The 19,940-nt window shown below is 32.7% G+C and overlaps 1 protein-coding gene across 5 annotated transcripts in view; it reads right to left on the bottom strand.

Annotated features, from left to right (window-relative positions):
* The window catches only part of Ttd14 (TRPL translocation defect 14), a 315,039-nt gene that overhangs the window by 37,657 nt on the left and 257,442 nt on the right, over nt 1–19,940 (bottom strand). For all 5 annotated transcript variants that reach the window (XR_011335927.1, XM_069845769.1, XM_069845766.1 and 2 more), the window contains one exon: nt 6,049–6,244. Coding sequence is in view for 4 of the 5 variants with exons in the window: in XM_069845769.1 (XP_069701870.1) it covers nt 6,049–6,244 (196 nt within the window). In the remaining variant the exon portion in view is untranslated. The remainder of the gene's footprint in view (nt 1–6,048; nt 6,245–19,940) is intronic.

The raw sequence follows: 19,940 nt of genomic DNA, 5'->3' as shown, positions 1-19,940 counted from the left end.
TGCAAACAAGACTAAGACCATGGTAGCTGCAAGAAAAATAAAGAAGGTAAACTTGCGAATTCTAAATGAGGCAGTAGAGCAAGTGGACAGCTTCAAATACTTGGGATGTACTATAAGCAGTAACATGAGTTGCAGCCAAGAAGTCAAATGGAGAATAACAATGGCAAAGGAAGCTTTTAATAGAAAAAGGACCATCTTCTGCGGACCTCTGAAAAAAAGAACCAAGGAAGAGACTAATGGAGTGTGGCATTGTATGGGGCAGAAACATGGACATTATGACGAAGTGAAGAGAAGCATTTGAAATGTGTATATAGAGAAGAATGGAGCATGTGAAATGAACAGACAGGATAAGAAACGAAGCTGTGTTGGAAAAGTGGGTGAAGAAAGAATGATGTTGAAACTGATCAGAAAGAGAAAAAAGAATTAATTAGGTCACTAGCTGAGGAGAAACTGCCTACTGAAGGATGCAATGGAAGGAATGGTGAATGGAAGAAGAGTTCAGGACAGAAAAAGATATCAAATGATAGATGAGATTAAGACAAATGGATCATATGCGGAGACTAAGAGGAAGGCAGAAAATAGGAAAGATTGGATAATGCTGGGTTTGCAGTGAAAGACCTACCCTTGGGCAGAACACGTATGTATGTATGTATGTATGTATGTATGTATGTATTTTTTTAGTTGGTTATTTTATGAAGCTGTATCAACATCTTAGGTTACTTAGCGTCTGAATGAGATGAAGGTGATACGAGGGGGATCCAGGAAATAACGACCGTTCGCGCATACCCGCCGCGCAGCTGACTCCCCTTCCTTATTTGAAGGTCAACTGGCTTCCTTAACATGTGTTCTCATAATGTTGTGAGTACTGGTTGCAACAAGTCGCCATTGTGCATTTTGTGTTACTTCAAAATGAACGACGTGATTGATAATCCCGCCAACTGTGAGGTGAGGAGTGTGATTCGATTTTTGAATGCCCGACATTTGAAACCTGCAGAAATTTACCGGCAATTGAAAGAAGTGTATGGTGATACTGTAATGAATGAAAGAAATGTGAGAAAATGATGCGAAATGTTCAACAATGGGAGAACAAATGTCCACGATGAAACTCGACCCGGACGCCCATCACTCATCACAGAAGACCTGAAAACTAAAGTGAACGACAGAATCTTGCAAGACAGGTGCACATCACTCGACGAATTGCATATTGCCTTTCCTGACATTTCTCGTTCTTTGCTTGGTGAAATTGTGTCGCAACATCTTGGCTACCACAAAATCTGTGCACGATGGGTTCCACAGCAACTGAGTGACCAACACAAAACTCAGAGAATGGCCTCAGCATTGACATTCTTGATGCGATATCACACAGATGGAGACGCCTTTCTTGATCAAATTGTGACTGGTGATGAGACCTGGGTGTCTCACAACAACCCAGAGACCAAGCGCCAATCACGTCAGCGGCATCATCCCTCATCACCCAAGAAACCGAGAAAATTCAAACAGACTCTCTCAACACAAAAAGTCATGGCTACTGTCTTTTGGGATCGCAAAGGTGTTCTTTTGCTGGATTTCATGCCAAAAGGCACTACGATCAATGCAAATCGTTATTGTGAGACTTTACAAAAACTACGGCGAGCCATCCAAAACAAGAGGCGAGGAATGCTTTCGAGAGGAGTTGTGCTTCTTCACGACAACGCCCACCCGCACACTGCTGCTTCAACTCGAGAATTGCTGGATCAATTCGGTTGGGAAATCTTTGATCATCCACCCTATAGTCCAGACCTTGCTCCTAGCGATTTTCACCTTTTCACTAAGCTGAAAGACTTTCTGGGTGGTACGCGTTTTGGAAGTGATGAAGAGTTGAAGAAGACAGTGAACACCTGGCTTAATGAACTGGCGGCAGAGGAGTATAACACGGGAATTCTAAAGCTAGTGAACAGATACGACAAATGTTTAAATGTAGGTGGTGATTATGTAGAGAAGTAAAGGAAGCTTCAGTTATGTAAGAGACTTTGTTTTTTCAAATAAATATATATATTTTTTTAATTATTACAACAAAACGGTCGTTATTTTCTGGATCCCCCTCATAATATTGGTGAAATGAGTCTGGGGTCCAGCACCGAAAGTTACCCAGCATTTGCTCAAATTGGGTTGAGGAAAAACCCCAACCAGGTAACTTACCCCAATCAGGATTCGAACCCGGGCCACCTGGTTTTGCGGCCAGACATGCTAACCATTACTCCATAGGTGTGGGCTGTATGTATGTATGTATGTATGTATGCATGTATGCATGCATGTATGCATGCTTTATCCGATATATTAAAAAGTACATTAATTACAAAAAAAAGTACAATTACATATATACAAGACTTCAATTATGCCTGTTCTAGTCTATGTTTGAGAGACATAAACACTAAAAAATCAGATGAGAATAAACTAAAAATTTTTGAGCGAAAAATTTTGAGAAAAATATTGGGAGCAGTTCGAGATACAGATATTTTAAATGGAGGAAACTACACAATAAAGAAATTTATGAATTTTATAATGATCCTGATATTGTGGCCAGTATCAAAGCAAGAAGACTGTGATGTATAACATGTGCTAAGAGCTCCAGAAGAAAGAAGAGTAAAAAGGGTGTTAACAAAAACTCCTTTATGGAAAAGACCATATTGGGAAGACCTAGGCTTTGATATTTGGACAATCTGAAGGAAAGCCTACAAATTTTAGAAATTTATGGTAAATGAAAAATTGTCAAGACAGGGTGCAGTGGTATTATATTGTAACCTCAGCAGCCAAGAACTTTTATAGCTTATAAAGCTTCATACTATATATCATATACCAAGCCATACAATATTATACACCCTACCCCATTATCCCCTGGCTTAGTTGTTTCGTGAGTGATGCCTTATTGGTATCACTTACTAGGTTCAAACATGTCTTCGGACAGTTGACTAAACAATCATATCATATCATATCATATCATATCATATCATATCATATCATATCATATCATATCACATCGTATCGTGTCATGTTGTATCATATATCATATCATATCATATCACATCATATCATGTCACGTTGTATCATATCATATCATATATCATATCATATCAATAAAAATGCATTCAGTGTAATGAGTAATCATTATTTTACTTCTCCATTTTATATCGTATTTATGCATATAATACTTTATCACAAGTTTGCGACTTCAATAGATATTATGAATGATTGATACCATTTCATAATGTATTGCAATTGATTGATATTATACATATAAAAATGAAAGAAAAATGGCATACAGCATAACTTAAAGTGCAAACAAAAATAAACATTAACAGGCATGCCCATTACGATATTACATTATTTAAGATAATTATTAAACATTAAATGCATCGATTATGTGGGTATTTGTCCCCTACATTTTGCAGGGAACAGTGGGATGCGTTCATAATGGTATCATTTTTAATGGTTTCACGGTATTATCATTTTCCCGTATTTATTATTTTTGTTTCCTGTCCCCCTAAGAAATTATGGATCAAGATTTCACTGTATATTACTGCTCAAACACAACTAAACACTAAATGGCAATTCTCACTGCAGCTAAACCTCAATTAGAAAATATAACACCAGCATAAGAGACAGAAGTGTAGTTATTATCTCATTTCTGATAGAACATGAAGACATTCTTAGACAGGGACAGATTGGAAATAGACAGAAAGGATGCTTTTTTTCTTTGCCGCAATTTCTAGAAAGGCTCTGACGTCCACCTAATAACCTGCCAATAAACAAAAGAGCTCTTATTGTTAACCAATCTGATAATATAAAATTTCATAATCTAAACCATGCCTGCCAGCAGTATGCAGACAAGGATTTTCACAGTTCACAATATTGTGTAGAATGCAATAAATGCAAGAAATTAGCATATTTCATAATATTTTGGTAAAATTTTTATATTCTGTATGGGTCGCCCAAGTTCCAGGGAATTCTGGAAAAGTAGTTTCTGCTAAATTGGATTTATTACTGAAAAAGAATCCACCATTTTCTACACTCTATAAAGTTAGTAAGGTGCTTGAGAGTAATATTCAGCATGTTTTGCTGTTAGATCTATGCAAAGGATAGTAAATATCAATACCTTAAGAACTACATACTTTGCATACTTCCACTCAGTAATGAGTTTTGGAATAATATTCTGGGGAAATTCCACAGATAGTAACAGTACATTCCTATTACAAAAAAGAGTAATTAGAATAATAGTAGGTGCCAAATCTAGGGAATTGTGTAGGACTATTTTAAAAAAACTACAAATAATGCCCATGGCTTGCCAGTATATTTTTTCATTAATAATCTTTCTCGTATGTAATTGTGAAAACTTTGTAAGTAATTCAACAGTTCATAGCATAAATACACGTAAAAAAAAATGACTTTCATACTGCATCGGCAAGTCTATTGTGCTATCAAAAAGGAGTGTGTTATAAGGCAGCAAAAATTTTTAATAGCCTCCATATCGATATAAAAAAAGAAATTCAAAACATAAGATCATTTAGGGCCAAATTACAGAAGTACCTAATTTCACATGCCTTCTATTCTGTAGATGAATTCATGACATTCAACAACGCTTCATGAAACTGATGCTAAAACTTTGTGTTGTACTAGTATATTGTAAACCTCATCTGTATATATTTCATCTAGACTGTGACTATAAATTAAGACTTTTAATACTACAGTCAGCTCTGGATATAGTGAACTCAGTTATAGTGAACATTCGGCTATAGTGAACCTAAATCATTGGTCCTGACCCGCATACATTACAAAGTAAATTAATATTTCCATTTATAGTGAATCCTCACTTCAATTATAGTGAACCTAAAACTATAACTTCCCCAAGAAAATGTAATTTTAAAATGGCCAAAATGCTAATTTAGGAAACTCTTTCTCCTATAAACTTCCAAGATATAAGAAACGTAAAAAATTATTAGTGTTCATATAACTGTAATATATACTTTTTTACGTTTCTTATCAAATCTATGAACAGGGTATAATTGGCCTAACATGTGTGGTTTATCTTTGAATATATTCCTAAAATATTGAGGGATAAAGGAAGGATTAGTTTTGACTTCTTTAAAAGAGGTTATCAGAGGAATAGGAAGAGAAAGTGTTTTCTTTTGTAAAAGGGAATAGAGTGATGACCAAAGAGTAAATACAAGAAGGATTACGGTATAATGATCCTCGACCCTTCCTCCTTCATCTTTATAAAAGTCAATCCAGGAAAATTACAAGGCCGAATACACAGTAGCATACCTCTAGTGGAAAGAGATGCGAAATCGGTCATCTACATGGACAGATTAGATTTAAGTTTCGAACAGTGAACATCAGGATGTCAAAGTGTAAAGTGTTTAAGTTGGGAGATACAGCGAACATTAGCACTGATATTGAACGTGGTCTGTCCCAAACGGGCATTAATACTGCATGTATGTATAGCAATGTCAGTAGTATAAAAACAGGTACTTCAGTTTTAGTGAACCTTGGATATAGTGAACGAAATATGCTGGTCCGCAGAGGTTCACTATAACCGGAGTTGACTGTATTAAGTTTCTGACTTGTTCCATATTCTATCTGTGAAGCAATGTATGAATACCATGGAATGTTAATAAATTCAATACAATACAATAATAATGAAATACCAGCAAATATTATATTAGCAAATGTAGCACAATACAACTATGCTCCCATTACATCATGTGACATGAAGCAATCTCTTTTATTGTACAAAAAATATTAACTTACAGAAGATGTAATTTTTTGCCAGAAAATACTGTTTTATTTTATTTGGTAACATACTAAACATAGACAAAACTATTAATTCCTAGAGGCTTATTTTGTTAATAATTATATAAACCTGCTCCAAATGGTTTAGGTACAAAGAAATATCAGCAATGAAATATTTATTTTATATTTTCATGATCTGCCAAAATAAGTTTTATACACTGGCAAAATTTTCTTAATTTAGTGCCAATCTTTACTAATTATAAAACATAAATCTTCACTCACCTTTCTGACCCCGTTTCCTAAGTCTTGCTTGCATTGTAGGGGTATTAGTCTGTAGGTAATTGTGTACCACATCAAAATCCTGGAATGGTGGAAAGACTGAATCAGGAGGTAAAGGCCCACGTACCAAATATTTCAGTTTCCGGGAATTAGTTAGCAAACGATCACCAGTATCAATACCAAGCTTTAGGCACACACTCTGAAAGAGAGAAATAAGAAAAGCTTTTATTTGAATGATGCCACTCAACTGTAACAAATAATAAAATTGTGATATGATAATTGCATATATTTCATAATATGTTACATTGAAAATGCCACATACTCCATTATTAATACTATTAATAGGCTACTGTTGATGACACTAATATATATTTTTTTAATCTCTATACCCATTTGCTTCAAGCATGTATCTTCTTTTTTTTTTTTTTTTTTTTTTTTTGCAGGCACAAGCAAATAATAGAATGTACTTCAGTTAAACATATAAAAAGATGAGCATTAATTTTATGGAACAAACTGTACAGGGCAGATATGCATAATAAACTTATGGCCATTTATACTGTTTGGAGTATTGTATTGTAAAATAGTGAAAGATTATAGGCAAGCTGTTACGGATGCTAGAAGTTTGGCAAATGATAATTACAGTATATTATAAATGCTAACAATAGATGCAAAGCCTCTTGGAAAATTGTTCGTAATGAAACCAGAAATACTGATAATGTTTGTGTGGTAAGTTTTTCTCCTGATGATTTTAATACATTTTGTATTGATACAGTGTTAGAGTTAAAACAAAACATGAATTTGCAGTCTTTTGCAAATTCAAAGACTTTGCTCAAACATAGTCCTAACATAGTGGCTAATTTTAATTGGTTCCATGTTTACCCTTCTGATGAGGCCTAAATGCATCTATGTCTTGTGATTTGTATGGTACTGTTTGTCGAATTATATTTTAAAGAAGATTGTTTATGAAATTTCAGTTCCAGTTTCTAGATTAATTAATAAGTGCTTAGAAAGTGGGATTTATCGAGATGTTTTAAAAGTAAGTGAAGTTATTCCTGTGCATAAAAAGAAAAAAAAGGACACTGTATAAAACTATAGACCTATTTCTTTGGTACCAGTGTTTTCTAAAATTTTCGAATCTATTATGAAAGATCAATTGGACAAATTTTTAGAAATACATGAAATTTTTTCTTGGTTTGGTTTCCGAAAAGGTAGGAATACAGTAATTGCCATTGATACTGTGGTTAGCAATATTATTTTGGCGTTTGAAAGTAAATCATTTGCATCTCTCACAATGTTAGATTTAAGAAAAGCCTCTGACTGTATTTCACATAATTTGTTATTAACTAAATTACAATATTATGGCATGGAGTTCCTTTGGATATATTTCATTCATATTTAACTGACAGAAAGCAATGTGCTTGTGTAAATGGTAAATTGTCTGATTTTTTAAATGTAAATTATGGGTGCCACAAGGTTCAATTCTCGCGCCCTTTTGCTTATTACAATGATAAATGATATTGTTTATAATGTACTATCTACTTTTCCAGTTCTATATGCAGATGATACGTTTCTTATAAATGTAAATCAAGATCTTGAGGTGTTAAATGCAGATTGCAAAGATATTATGGAAGCAAGTGAATATTGGTTTGCCAGTAATGAATTTGTTTTAAAGAAGAATAAAACTCAAGAAATGATGTATAGTCTTAGAGCAGTTCAAAATATTTTCTCATCTGTGAAATTACTTGAATTCAATTTAGATAAAAAATGACTATGGAATGAACATGCATCTTTTGTCTGTAATAAGTTGTCTCGAGACTTGTGAATTGTGTAAGTCAAGAAGTTATTATGAATATATATTTTGGTCTTTTTTCATTGTCATTTACTGTATGGTGTACACATCTGGGGTCATTCGTCTAGTGCCAGCAAGATTTTTATATTGCAGAATAGAGCTTTAGGTATCATAGCAAGAAAATCTCATTCTAAACACTGTAAAAGCTTATTTTATTATAAAATAGTAACTTTTCCTGGAATTTATATCTTTGCTTGCCTGATTTTTATAAGAGCATATGTGTATAAATATTGTAGAAGATCAACTATTCTTGATTATGGCACTAGGTCATGTGATGATTTGAGTTTTAAATATTGTCGCACTTCCAAAGCACTGAAAAGTTGGGAAACTATGGGAATAACATTTTTAATGCTGTACCTGTTAATGTCAAATGTGTTCCTCTTTCCCATTTTAAAAATGTTCTCTTAAAGTGGTTAACTGATAAGGCTTTTTACACTGTTGACGAGTTCTTTAATGTGGAGGTGAATGATCTTGTCTTTTAATTTATAATTAATTTTTCATATGTTATGTTTCCTTTTAAGGGGAGAGGATGGTATTTTTTTGGTGAAAAATGAGTAAATTAAAAAAAAAAAAAAAATTCTTTAAAATACTCTGTGATATGTGTGGAATGCATAGCATAACATTTTGTGGGTATTTGTGCCCTTATCAGATGTTGAGTCGCCATTTTTAAACTTCCTGCATTATGGATTTTTAAATCACCCGCCCACTTTCATTGTTGTTTCTGGTAAATTAAATTTTCAAAAAATTTTTTTTTCTTTAAAATACCCTTTGTGATATGTGTGGAATGCATTGCATAACATTTTGTGGGTATTTGTGCCCTAATAGGATATTGAGACGTCTTTTTTAAACTTCCTGCACTATGGATTTTTAAATCACATGCCCGCTTTAGGAAACTTTTCTCTGTAACAGAATTTTGTTAATTGATTTCATTTTAAAAATATGTCCGTTTGTTTGCAAGAAAGGAAATCAGAAAATTGTTATTAAATTTTAATTGTTTATTTTACAAACGTAGGGACTAATATCAAAATTCTGTTACAGACAGTTTGTAGAACATGCTTTTGCAAATACACTGCAAAAAACTGTTTGAATCTATCTTTAAAAACGGTTTAGATATATCGGTTTTAGTATAATCCTGCATTGGATTTTTTTTTTTTCAAATTTGCGCCCCCAAATAATTTTTTTTTTCAAAATATTTTTATTTGGTCGAGTTGCCACAGCTATGAGCTCTTCACATACAAAAAAATTAATATTTTACATCAAATATGAAAAAAGTTAAAAAAAAAATACCATCCTCTCCCCTTAATGAAGCCTATTGTAATTTTAATTATTTAATGGTCAATAAATATTATTATTATTATTATTATTATTATTATTATTATTATTATTATTATTATTAATATTATTATTTCATGAGCAATACTTAAAGAAGTATGGAGGAAAACCAATTATACACAAATGTAGCACTGAGCTGTGTTATGTGTTAAATAGCAAGTAAAAAATGCTGGTGTAGTGACATGTTTCTGCATCTGTGTCAAGGTGTCCGAGAAGCATGCAGTTCTAATTGCCAAATTTAAAAGCTTAGAAATTCAGACAATCATAATATCACTAGTGAGGAACAAAGAATCAAAGTGATGTTCCTTCTTAAATTATATAGAGTGTAGACCTTCCATAGTTATGATTTAGCTTTACTTACATTCATTCTCATTCCCATACAGTACCATATATCAAAAAGTACAGTGTATCACGCAAACATCACAATAACGTTTCCAACTGCTATAAATACGTAAAAAATCGTTAATAAAATACTTGAACACATACTTCATATTAAGAAAAATGCCAATGGTTTGGAAGAATCATTGCAGTTCTTCTCTTCTCTACTGCCACACAATTCAGAACCATCACTTAACCTCCTGAGACCTGAGACATTTGTTGTTTTAAAGTTCAATATAATTCTACACTTAAAAAAAAAAGTCACTGAAATGAGGGAAAAATGCTGAAAAAATTCTGCAGGGTACAGTTAGTGCACAAATGCAGGTATATTATACTATACTCTCTGGACTGAGGAGGATCTATCTTCGTAGTGTATCCAGCTATTTGCTGACAACACATGTTCCACTATGTTTCACTATGAATTTCCTCTTCTTACAAATGATAGGTAAAAAGCAAGATGCTGGTTGTATATTTCAGCAGCCACATTCCAAAGATGAGGTGTATTCAGTATATATATTGGAGAGAATTGTCCAAGGTTACAGGGATTGCAGATTTTAGATTAGTTCTATGCAGGGGCAGCTTTAGAGGTAGTGCTGTTGTGCCATGGCACTACCAGAATACAGAAGGAAAAGGAGAATTCATATTTTCCGCTCAGAACCTGAGAGAAACAAGTTACGCTTACACAAACTCTACAGTCAATATGATCTTTGCAGCGAAACACGTTGTAACCAGTGTTTGGAGGATGGATCTGTGCCAGGCACTACATCCCATAAGAAATAAAATGGGATGCGCGTGCAATCTTGATGTTCACTCGTCCTTTTCAGCATCTAAAACATGATCTAAAATGTGCCAGGCACAATTTGCTGCTGGCTTTTGCAATGCTTGTAAAACTGTATACATCCCCATTTTCTACGCCAATCCCTTACTACCTCTTGCTCTGTCTGTCCTTCCACTTTGTCGGAACAAGTTTCTTAGAGCGAAGACTGCAACAATAAGATAATAAAATCTCTCCCGGTTTCTTGAAAACTTGGCTTGAGAAAGTTTTCACTTTATTATTTCTACCAACAGTACCAATTGTAGTGTGAATGTGTTAAGTCGTGAGGTTGTCATCATAACAGTGGTCGTGTTATCGTAAGTGTACTGTGAAAAAATTAATTCGGTTGGCGCTTTATTGAAATCTCTGTTTTCAACATTAACATATGAAAACAAACTTCGTGTTAAAGAATTAGGCAGACCTACACCGCACTTAAATATTCATCAAAAGCAGCAAAGTGCTAAAGTTAACAGATCTCGCAAATACAACCCAGATATTTATTACAACTGGTTGTGTGGATGTGGTGTGAAATATGCGTTCTTCTGTTTCCCATGTGTTCTGTTTGGAGGTCAAAAGTGGGTGTGACAGATTTAGTACACTTATGGGGTAAAATAAAAACACATCATAAGTCAAAGGTTAATATGAATAACGTCTTCAGTTTGTTCTATGCTGGGTAAAGCAAACACTGAAAATCAGTTAAATTCACACTACAGACTCGCACTTGCAAAACACAATGAGCAAGTTGATGAAAACAGATGTGTTAAATTTAAAAATAAATTGTATACGATTTTGTGGGGCACTAGATTTAGCACTAAGAGGGCACGATGAATCTGAGGAGTTTTGTTTGCAAAATAGACAACTTCAACAAAAAAAATGATGGATTTATTTTCAAGTCAGAAGAATCGGCGAATGGGTTTTATCTATCGCGCATATTAACCTGGTCAACAAAAGTACTCAAGTTGTATAAATTTTGGTGAGTTTATTATTATTATTATTATTATTATTATTATTACTATAAATATGAGATTAACTGTAAATATTTTAACTGCTGCAGTTTATTTGCCAGACGTCAAGATCTTGATTATTTATTTTTTTGTAAAGTCATTAAGGGTGACATTGATTGTGAATCATTCATAAGCAATATCAGTCTTCGTATTCCCGCTAAGGGTTTAAGATTTCATAACATTTTTTATAATAGAAATTCAAAATCTCTCTCCCCGATCTGCAGATGTATAAAATATGCTAATTTGCATGGATTAAGCTTGGATCCATTTAATGTGTAGTATACACCTTTGAGTTTATCATGATATATCCTTACTTGTATCAAATATGAATGAGGTCTCGCCCACCTCATTATATTTTGCTCGACTAGTATGACTAGTCAGTTTGTTTTTTATACCATTAAGTACGAGAAAAACTCGTACCGGCACCGGGAATCGAACCCAGGATCTCTCAGCTGTGCGCGCTGAGTGCTCTCTAACCAACTGAGCTATGCCGGGACCCGATACTACGAGGGGAGTTCGGCCGGCGTCGTGAATCGGGTCCCGGCATAGCTCAGTTGGTTAGAGAGCACTCAGCGCGCACAGCTGAGAGGTCCTGGGTTCGATTCCCGGTGCCGGTACGAGTTTTTCTCGTACTTAATGGTATATCCTTACTTGTTATTATTGTTAGATATTGCTATTTATTTTGTTGCATTTGGTCAAAGATTAGTGATGACTATTATATTGATTGTCTTCCATCTCACTGCCATTTCTATCATTCATTCTCATCATCATTTGTTGTTTTGTTTTGTTTTGTTCTTTATCGTGCTAAACTGTAATTGGCCTTGTGCTGTTGTTTTGCACGTTAATATTCTAAATAAATAAAATAAATTATTATTATTATTATTATTATTAATATTATTATTATACCTAAAGTAACACATGATGACGTGCGTAAAGCAATTAAAAAACTGAAACCAACAAAAACAACTGGCACTGACGGTATTCCATATTTTATAATTAAAGGATGCTCTAATATATTTATTCCTCTTTTAGCCCACATATTTAATATTAATTTGAAAAATGGTGAATTTCCCTCACTATGGAAACAAGCTGCAATTATTCCTATATTTAAAAACGGAAAAAGAAATGATGTCAGAAACTACAGACCTATCTCGATCCTAAGTAACTTTTCAAACATTTTTGAAACCATTATTCACAGACATATATCGTTTTATGTGAAAAACAAGCTCAATTCTTCACAACATGGATTTACATGGATTTCCTCTTTTAGCCCACATATTTAATATTAGTTTGAAAAATGGTGAATTTCCCTCATTATGGAAACAAGCTGCAATTATTCCTATATTTAAAAACGGAAAAAGAAATGATGTCAGAAACTACAGACCTATCTCGATCCTAAATAACTTTTCAAAAATTTTTGAAACCATTATTCACAGACATATATCGTTTTATGTGAAAAACAAGCTCAATTCTTCACAACATGGATTTACATGGATTTCCTCTTTTAGCCCACATATTTAATATTAGTTTGAAAAATGGTGAATTTCCCTCACTATGGAAACAAGCTGCAATTATTCCTATATTTAAAAACGGAAAAAGAAATGATGTCAGAAACTACAGACCTATCTCGATCCTAAATAACTTTTCAAAAATTTTTGAAACCATTATTCACAGACATATATCGTTTTATGTGAAAAACAAGCTCAATTCTTCACAACATGGATTTACTAAAACTAAATCCACTGTCACTAACCTGGTCACATATCTAAATCAAATTGTACCAATAATTGAAACGCAGGGACAAACTGATTCAATATATTTTGATTTCAGCAAAGCTTTTGATGTAGTTCCGCACTATATCCTTCTTGATAAGTTAGGAAATATTGGCCTTTCTGTAAGCTACGTAAAGTGGTTCGAAAATTATTTAAGTAATAGAATTTCATGTGTAAGACTGTTTAATATACACTCTTATTCTTATAATATAAATTGCGGAGTCCCGCAGGGATCTACTTTAGGATCTCTCCTATTTATTATATTCATAGATGATATATGTAAAAGAATAAGTTCTGACTGTTTATTATTTGCAGACGATTTAAAAATTTTTCGTACAATCAAAAGTAGTACTGACTGTCAATCACTTCAATGTGACATTAATTCAGTCGCTAAATGGTCGGAAGAAAATGGTATGAAAATTAACGTATCCAAAACTAATGTAATAACCTTTTCTAGAAAAACTTCTTCACTGAAATTTAATTATTATCTAAATAATGTACTAATTAACAGAACGGATTGCGTAAAAGATTTGGGAATATTCTTTGACAGTAAATTGTATTTTCATAGTCACGTTGATTACATTTACAATCACGCAATCAGAATGCTAGGAATAATACGGTCAATAACTTATTCTTTTTCCACGCCCGATTCTCTTTTAATGCTATACTATACATTGGTGCGATCGAAACTCGAATATGCATCTGTAGTTTGGAACTCGATTACAACTACGGACTCGGCTAAATTAGAAAATATACAAAGAAAATTTATATCCTTATGTTCATTCAGATTTCTGCCCATTAATTCCGAGTATAGTTATGAGAGAAAATGTGAATATTTTAATTGTCAAAATCTATATGCTAGACGCCATGAGCTAGATTATCTGTTCTTTTGTAAAGTCCTCAAAGGTGATATATCCTGTGACTCTTTCTTAAACAATATTACCTTATGTATTCCAACAAAAGATATGAGAGCTCACAAACTTTTCTATATTAGAAATTCGAAATTCCTTTCACCAGTCTGCAGATGCATTAAAAATGCCAACATGCATGGCAGCGAATTCGATCCCTTCAATGTATAGACTTCGTTTGCTCTTGGCAACGACTTATCATTTATGTATTCTTTTAGGCATTATACTCAATTACCATTGTCTCATAGTATTCTTAGTTATCCATTCATCTTCATTATTGTAATTATATTTATGTGTAATAATTATTTTTGTTTTATGTTTTTGTTATATTTGTGCTGAACTGTAATTGGCCACTGGCTGTTGTACAGCACATTAAATAAATATAAATAAAATAAAAATAAAATAAAATAATAATAATAATAATAATAATAATAATAATAATAATAATAATAATAATTATTATTATTATTATTATTATTATTATTATCATTATTATCTGGATTGTTTGAAACTTGGTGAGGTGGAATATGATATTTTTATTTATAAGTGTGTTAAGTGTGTTAGTGCATCTAAAGCCGTGCATGGAGATAATACTCCTATCAAAGCTAGCAACAATTCTGATCATCTCACCATCGAGAGAACTTAATCTACCAGATCTTGAAACGAGGGAATCACTATCTGTTCAACTGGAGACTGTGAGGTTGAATAGTGTATCCATTTTAGATACATTATGCCTTGTTCTAGATCATGTCAAGATTACTGAAAAAGAAATGTTAGATTTAAAGAATGAAAATGCTGCCCTAAAAATCCAAATGGCAGAAATGGCTGCGATCTTGGATAGGAATTCCTATCTTCCCAAGGCTGTTGATTCTAAAGTGGGTCACCAGCAGGTTGTTGCGAATTCTGTTAAGAAATCGTATAGCAGTGTTGTGTCTGACACTGCTAGAATAGGGACTTCAGTGTCAGCAATTCCTGCAGTCTCAATTCCACTTTCTCAGCAACAAGTTCACATGTCTGGCAAAGAGGTTATTTCACCTACTGTACGATGTGATGAAGGCACTAGTAGAATGTCTAATACTGACCCTGAAGGTTTTCAGATTGTAACTAAAAAGAAGTTTAAGAAGAGTGAACCAAAAGTTGGTACTTGCACCAACACTAAATTAGAAATGGCCCCAGAGAGAATTAGGAGCAAAGCCTTATTTGTATTTAGATTTAGTTCAAATGTAAATAAGAACAATATTGAGGAATCACTCCTGAATCAACTGAAATTAAGGTCGCTTTCTGTTACTAAATTGAAAACTAAATTCCAGTCTTATTCTTCGTTTCACATCTCAGTGGATGAGAGGGAATTTGATTTAATAAATAATACTGATGTTTGGCCTGCTGGGTGTCTTATTGCACCCTTTTTTGGTAAATTGAAACCTGAGCAGCATTTTGCTCCTTCAGCAAATTCGGACTCTGCTGATTCAAGCGTTAATGCCTCTTAGTTTTATTTCTCTTAACTTTCAATGGGTAGTTCTAGTAATCAGCTTGAGATATTTTACCAAAATGTTCGCGGTCTTAATACCAAAGTTGATGAATTTTTTCAAAATGTAGTAAGTAATAATGATATCATTATCTGTCTCACTGAAACATGGTTATCAGAGTCAATTATTAATACAAATTTATTTCATAATAATTATACTGTGTTTCGTGCAGATAGAATGTTTGAAGACACTAACAAGAAAAGAGGTGGTGGTGTCCTAACAGCGATTAGCAACCAGTTACCTTTTTCAAGTAGGCGTTTTGACTTAGAAATTATTAGTGAATGTGTTTGGGTTGAAATTAAAATGGCTGATGGTTTTAATTTGTTAATTGGAAACCATTATTTCTCTCCTGATACAAATCACAATCATTTAAAATCTTATCTTAATTTTCTTGAAAAAAATCTTGATACTCATAATTTTAGAATAGTAATTCTCGGCGATTTCAATACCCCGAGTATGGACTGGTCAGCTGGTTTCAATCTTAATGATACTCATTATTACTCTAAAATTAAGTCTAAGGATTTATATTCCTCGACTTGCCTTCTTGGATTAAATCAAATTAACTCTACCATTACTAGTAAAAATCTTCTTGACTTGGTTTTTACTAATGTCAATAATACTACAGTTAAACTTACCGATCACTCTCTAGTTTTAGAGGATATTTATCATCCTTCTATCTCTATTCTTATTGAAGTAAATTTATCGTTTCCGAAACACTGTCATATCAGTTCATATTTAAATTATTCTCAAGCTAATTATCTGAATCTTTATTCTATTCTTTACAATTATGATTGGAACAGCATATATCAGACTACTGATGTAAATATTGCCGCAAATTCCTTGTCTCTAATTATAAACAATGCTGTATCTCTTTGTGTCCCTGTCACCTTTGTTAAAAAATCGCACTATCCTAAATGGTTTTCAAACGAATTATGTCAGCTTATTAAGAAAAAAAATAAAGCTAATAAAAATTACAAAAAATATAAAACTGATCATCATTATCAAATTTTCTCTAATTTTAGAAAACAAGTCAAAGCCATGATTAAATCCGATAAATTCAAATGGTTACAATCAATTGATGACAACCTAAAGCATGAACCAAATAAATTTTGGAAATATGTTGAAACGTTTCGAAAAACTAATAGCAATCCCACAGAATTAATAATAAATGGCGTCCACATCAAAGACCAAAAAGAAATTGCAAACGCATTTGCTAGTCAATTTAAATCTGTTCAACAAAATTGTAATTCTAATTTCATTACTTATGATTCTAATATCACTGACTGTTTGCCCCTGCCAAAAATTACATTCGATGATGTAACTACAGCCATTAAAAAGCTAAAGGTACGGATAGCATTCCTAACTTTATAATTAAGGGTTGCTCCAATATTCTCATACCCGTTTTAACTTTTTTATTCAATCTTAGTTTAAAAACAGGAATTTATCCTTCACTTTGGAAGGAAGCATCTATGATCCCAGTTTTTAAAAATGGTAATAAATACAGTGTTACTAATTATAGACCTATTTCTTTCCTGAACAATTTTTCTAAAATTTTTGAAAAAATAATACACAAACATATTTCATTTTATGTTAAAAATAAGATCAATTCAGCCCAACATGGATTTACTAGAGGGAAATCTACTACTACTAATTTAGTTTCCTATCTGAATCTCATAATGCCCACAGTCGAAACTCAAGGTCAAATTGACTCAATTTATTTTGATTTTAGCAAAGCATTTGATGTTGTTCCTCACAAAATTTTATTAAATAAATTAAGTAATTTTGGTCTCTCCAATCACTATGTTAATTGGTTTGAAAATTATTTAACAGACAATCTTGTGTTCGACTAGGTAATTCTCTCTCGGTTCCATTTAATAGTTTATGTGGCGTTCCTCAAGGGTCTACATTGGGACCTCTCTTATTTTTATTAATTATAAATGATATAAGTAAAAGAATAAGTTCTAGCTGTCTTTTATTTGCGGATGATCTCAAAATCTTTCGCAAAATTAATAGTTTGGCTGATTGTCAAATTCTACAAAATGACATTAATTCAATTTCGTGATGGTCTGTTGAAAATGGAATGAAAATTAATCAATCCAAAACTTTAGCCATTTCCTTCTTACGGAAAACTACTTCCCTAAAATTTAATTATTCTCTTAGTAATGTCATAATTGCTAAGAAAAATAGTATTAGAGATCTTGGTGTCATACTTGATTCTAAATTATATTTCCATGATCATGTGCAATATATTTATACCCATTCATTAAGAATGCTTGGTCTAATTAGATCTATAACTTATTCTTTTTCTACTCCGATATGTCTATTAATTTTATACTATACATTGGTTAGATCCAAGCTTGAATATGCATCTGTTGTATGGAACTCCATTACTTCCACTGACTCGGCTAAATTGGAGAATATTCAAATTAAATTTATTTCCTTGTGTTCTTATAGATTTTTACCAAATTCCAATGACTATAAATATGAGATTAACTGTAAATATTTTAACTGCTGCAGTTTATTTGCCAGACGTCAAGATCTTGATTATTTATTTTTTTGTAAAGTCATTAAGGGTGATATTGATTGTGAATCATTCATAAGCAATATCAGTCTTCGTATTCCCGCTAAGGGTTTAAGATTTCATAACATTTTGTATAATAGAAATTCAAAATCTCTCTCCCCGATCTGCAGATGTATAAAATATGCTAATTTGCATGGATTAAGCTTGGATCCATTTAATGTGTAGTATATACCTTTTGAGTTTATCATGATATATCCTTACTTGTTATTATTGTTAGATATTGCTATTTATTTTGTTGCATTTGGTCAAAGATTAGTGATGACTATTATATTGATTGTATTCCATCTCACTGCCATTTCTATCATTCATTCTTATCATCATTTGTTGTTTTGTTTTGTTCTTTATCGTGCTAAACTGTAATTGGCCTTGTGCTGTTGTTTTGCACGTTAATATTCTAAATAAATAAATAAATAAATAAATAAATGAATAAATAAATAAATGAATGAATGAATAAATAAATAAATAAATAAATAAATAAATAAAAATAAATTATTATTATTATTATTATTATTATTATTATTATTATTGTAATTGGCCTTGTGCTGTTGTTTTTGCACGTTAATATTCTAAATAAATAAATAAAAAATAAATTATTATTATTATTATTATTATTATTATTATTATTATTATTATTATTATTCATTATCTGTGCAGATAGAGACTGTCAGACTTAATAGTGTGTCTATTTTAGAAACTTTGAATTCTGTCCTTGAACATGTTAAGAATCTGGAAAGTGAAGTGGCGTATTTAAAATCTGAAAATGCTGCACTCAAACTTCAAGTGTCAGAAATTATAACTAGTAACTCAAACTCTTCTAAGTCTGGTGGTTACCGTGAACGACCTTCTGCAAAACTGTATAGCACAGCAGTTCAGCCAGCACAGAAGAAGATTTCTGCTGATCCTGCACGTCCTGCTGTAGTCGAACTTCCTGTTACGAGCAAAGCTGTGGATCATGTTTCTGCTGTAAGTACAGTTTCGAGTCCGGCTGTTACTGAGATCGTTGATTCCTTACTGACGGATTTCAAGTTGTCACTCACAAAAGGCGGAAACGCGAACCTAGGGTTGGGACGCGCAATGCCACAGGTATTGAGATGGCCCCCGAACGAGCGAAAATCAAATCTCTGTTTGTATCGAGATTTGGTCCTAACGTCAGCATAAGTAATATTAAGGATTCTCTGACCCAACAATCGACTCTGGCGAATCAAATAAATATCAATTTCCTAAAGGTTACAAAACTAAAAACAAAATTTCAAACATATTCTTCTTTCCACATATTAGTGGAGGAAAGAGATTTTGAAGCTATTAATAATCCGAATGTTTGGCCTGAGGGCTGCTTAATTGCACAGTTCTACGGGAAGCTTAAGCCTGAACAGCATTTTGATTTTGCTACGCCAGTGGTTTCCAATGATACTCAGGGCACTTCCTCCTAGTTATGTTCTTCTATTGTCATGTGTAGTTCTTATAATCACCTTGAGATTTATTACCAAAATGTACGAGGACTTAACACTAAAGTAGATGAAATTTTTCAAAATATAGTATCCAATAATGATGCAATCATCTGTCTCACAGAAACATGGTTATCTGATTCTGTTTTTAGTAGCAATCTATTTCCTCATTCGTATACTGTGTTTCGTGCTGACAGAGTGCGTGATGACACTAATAAATGTAAAGGTGGAGGCATCTTAATTGCGATAAGCAATCAGATTCCCATCATATGCAGGAGATATGACC

Source organism: Periplaneta americana, chromosome 14 (genome assembly GCF_040183065.1).
Source record: "Periplaneta americana isolate PAMFEO1 chromosome 14, P.americana_PAMFEO1_priV1, whole genome shotgun sequence".
NCBI classification, from domain to species: domain Eukaryota; kingdom Metazoa; phylum Arthropoda; class Insecta; order Blattodea; family Blattidae; genus Periplaneta; species Periplaneta americana.
This window is presented reverse-complemented; position numbering and strand designations above follow the sequence as displayed.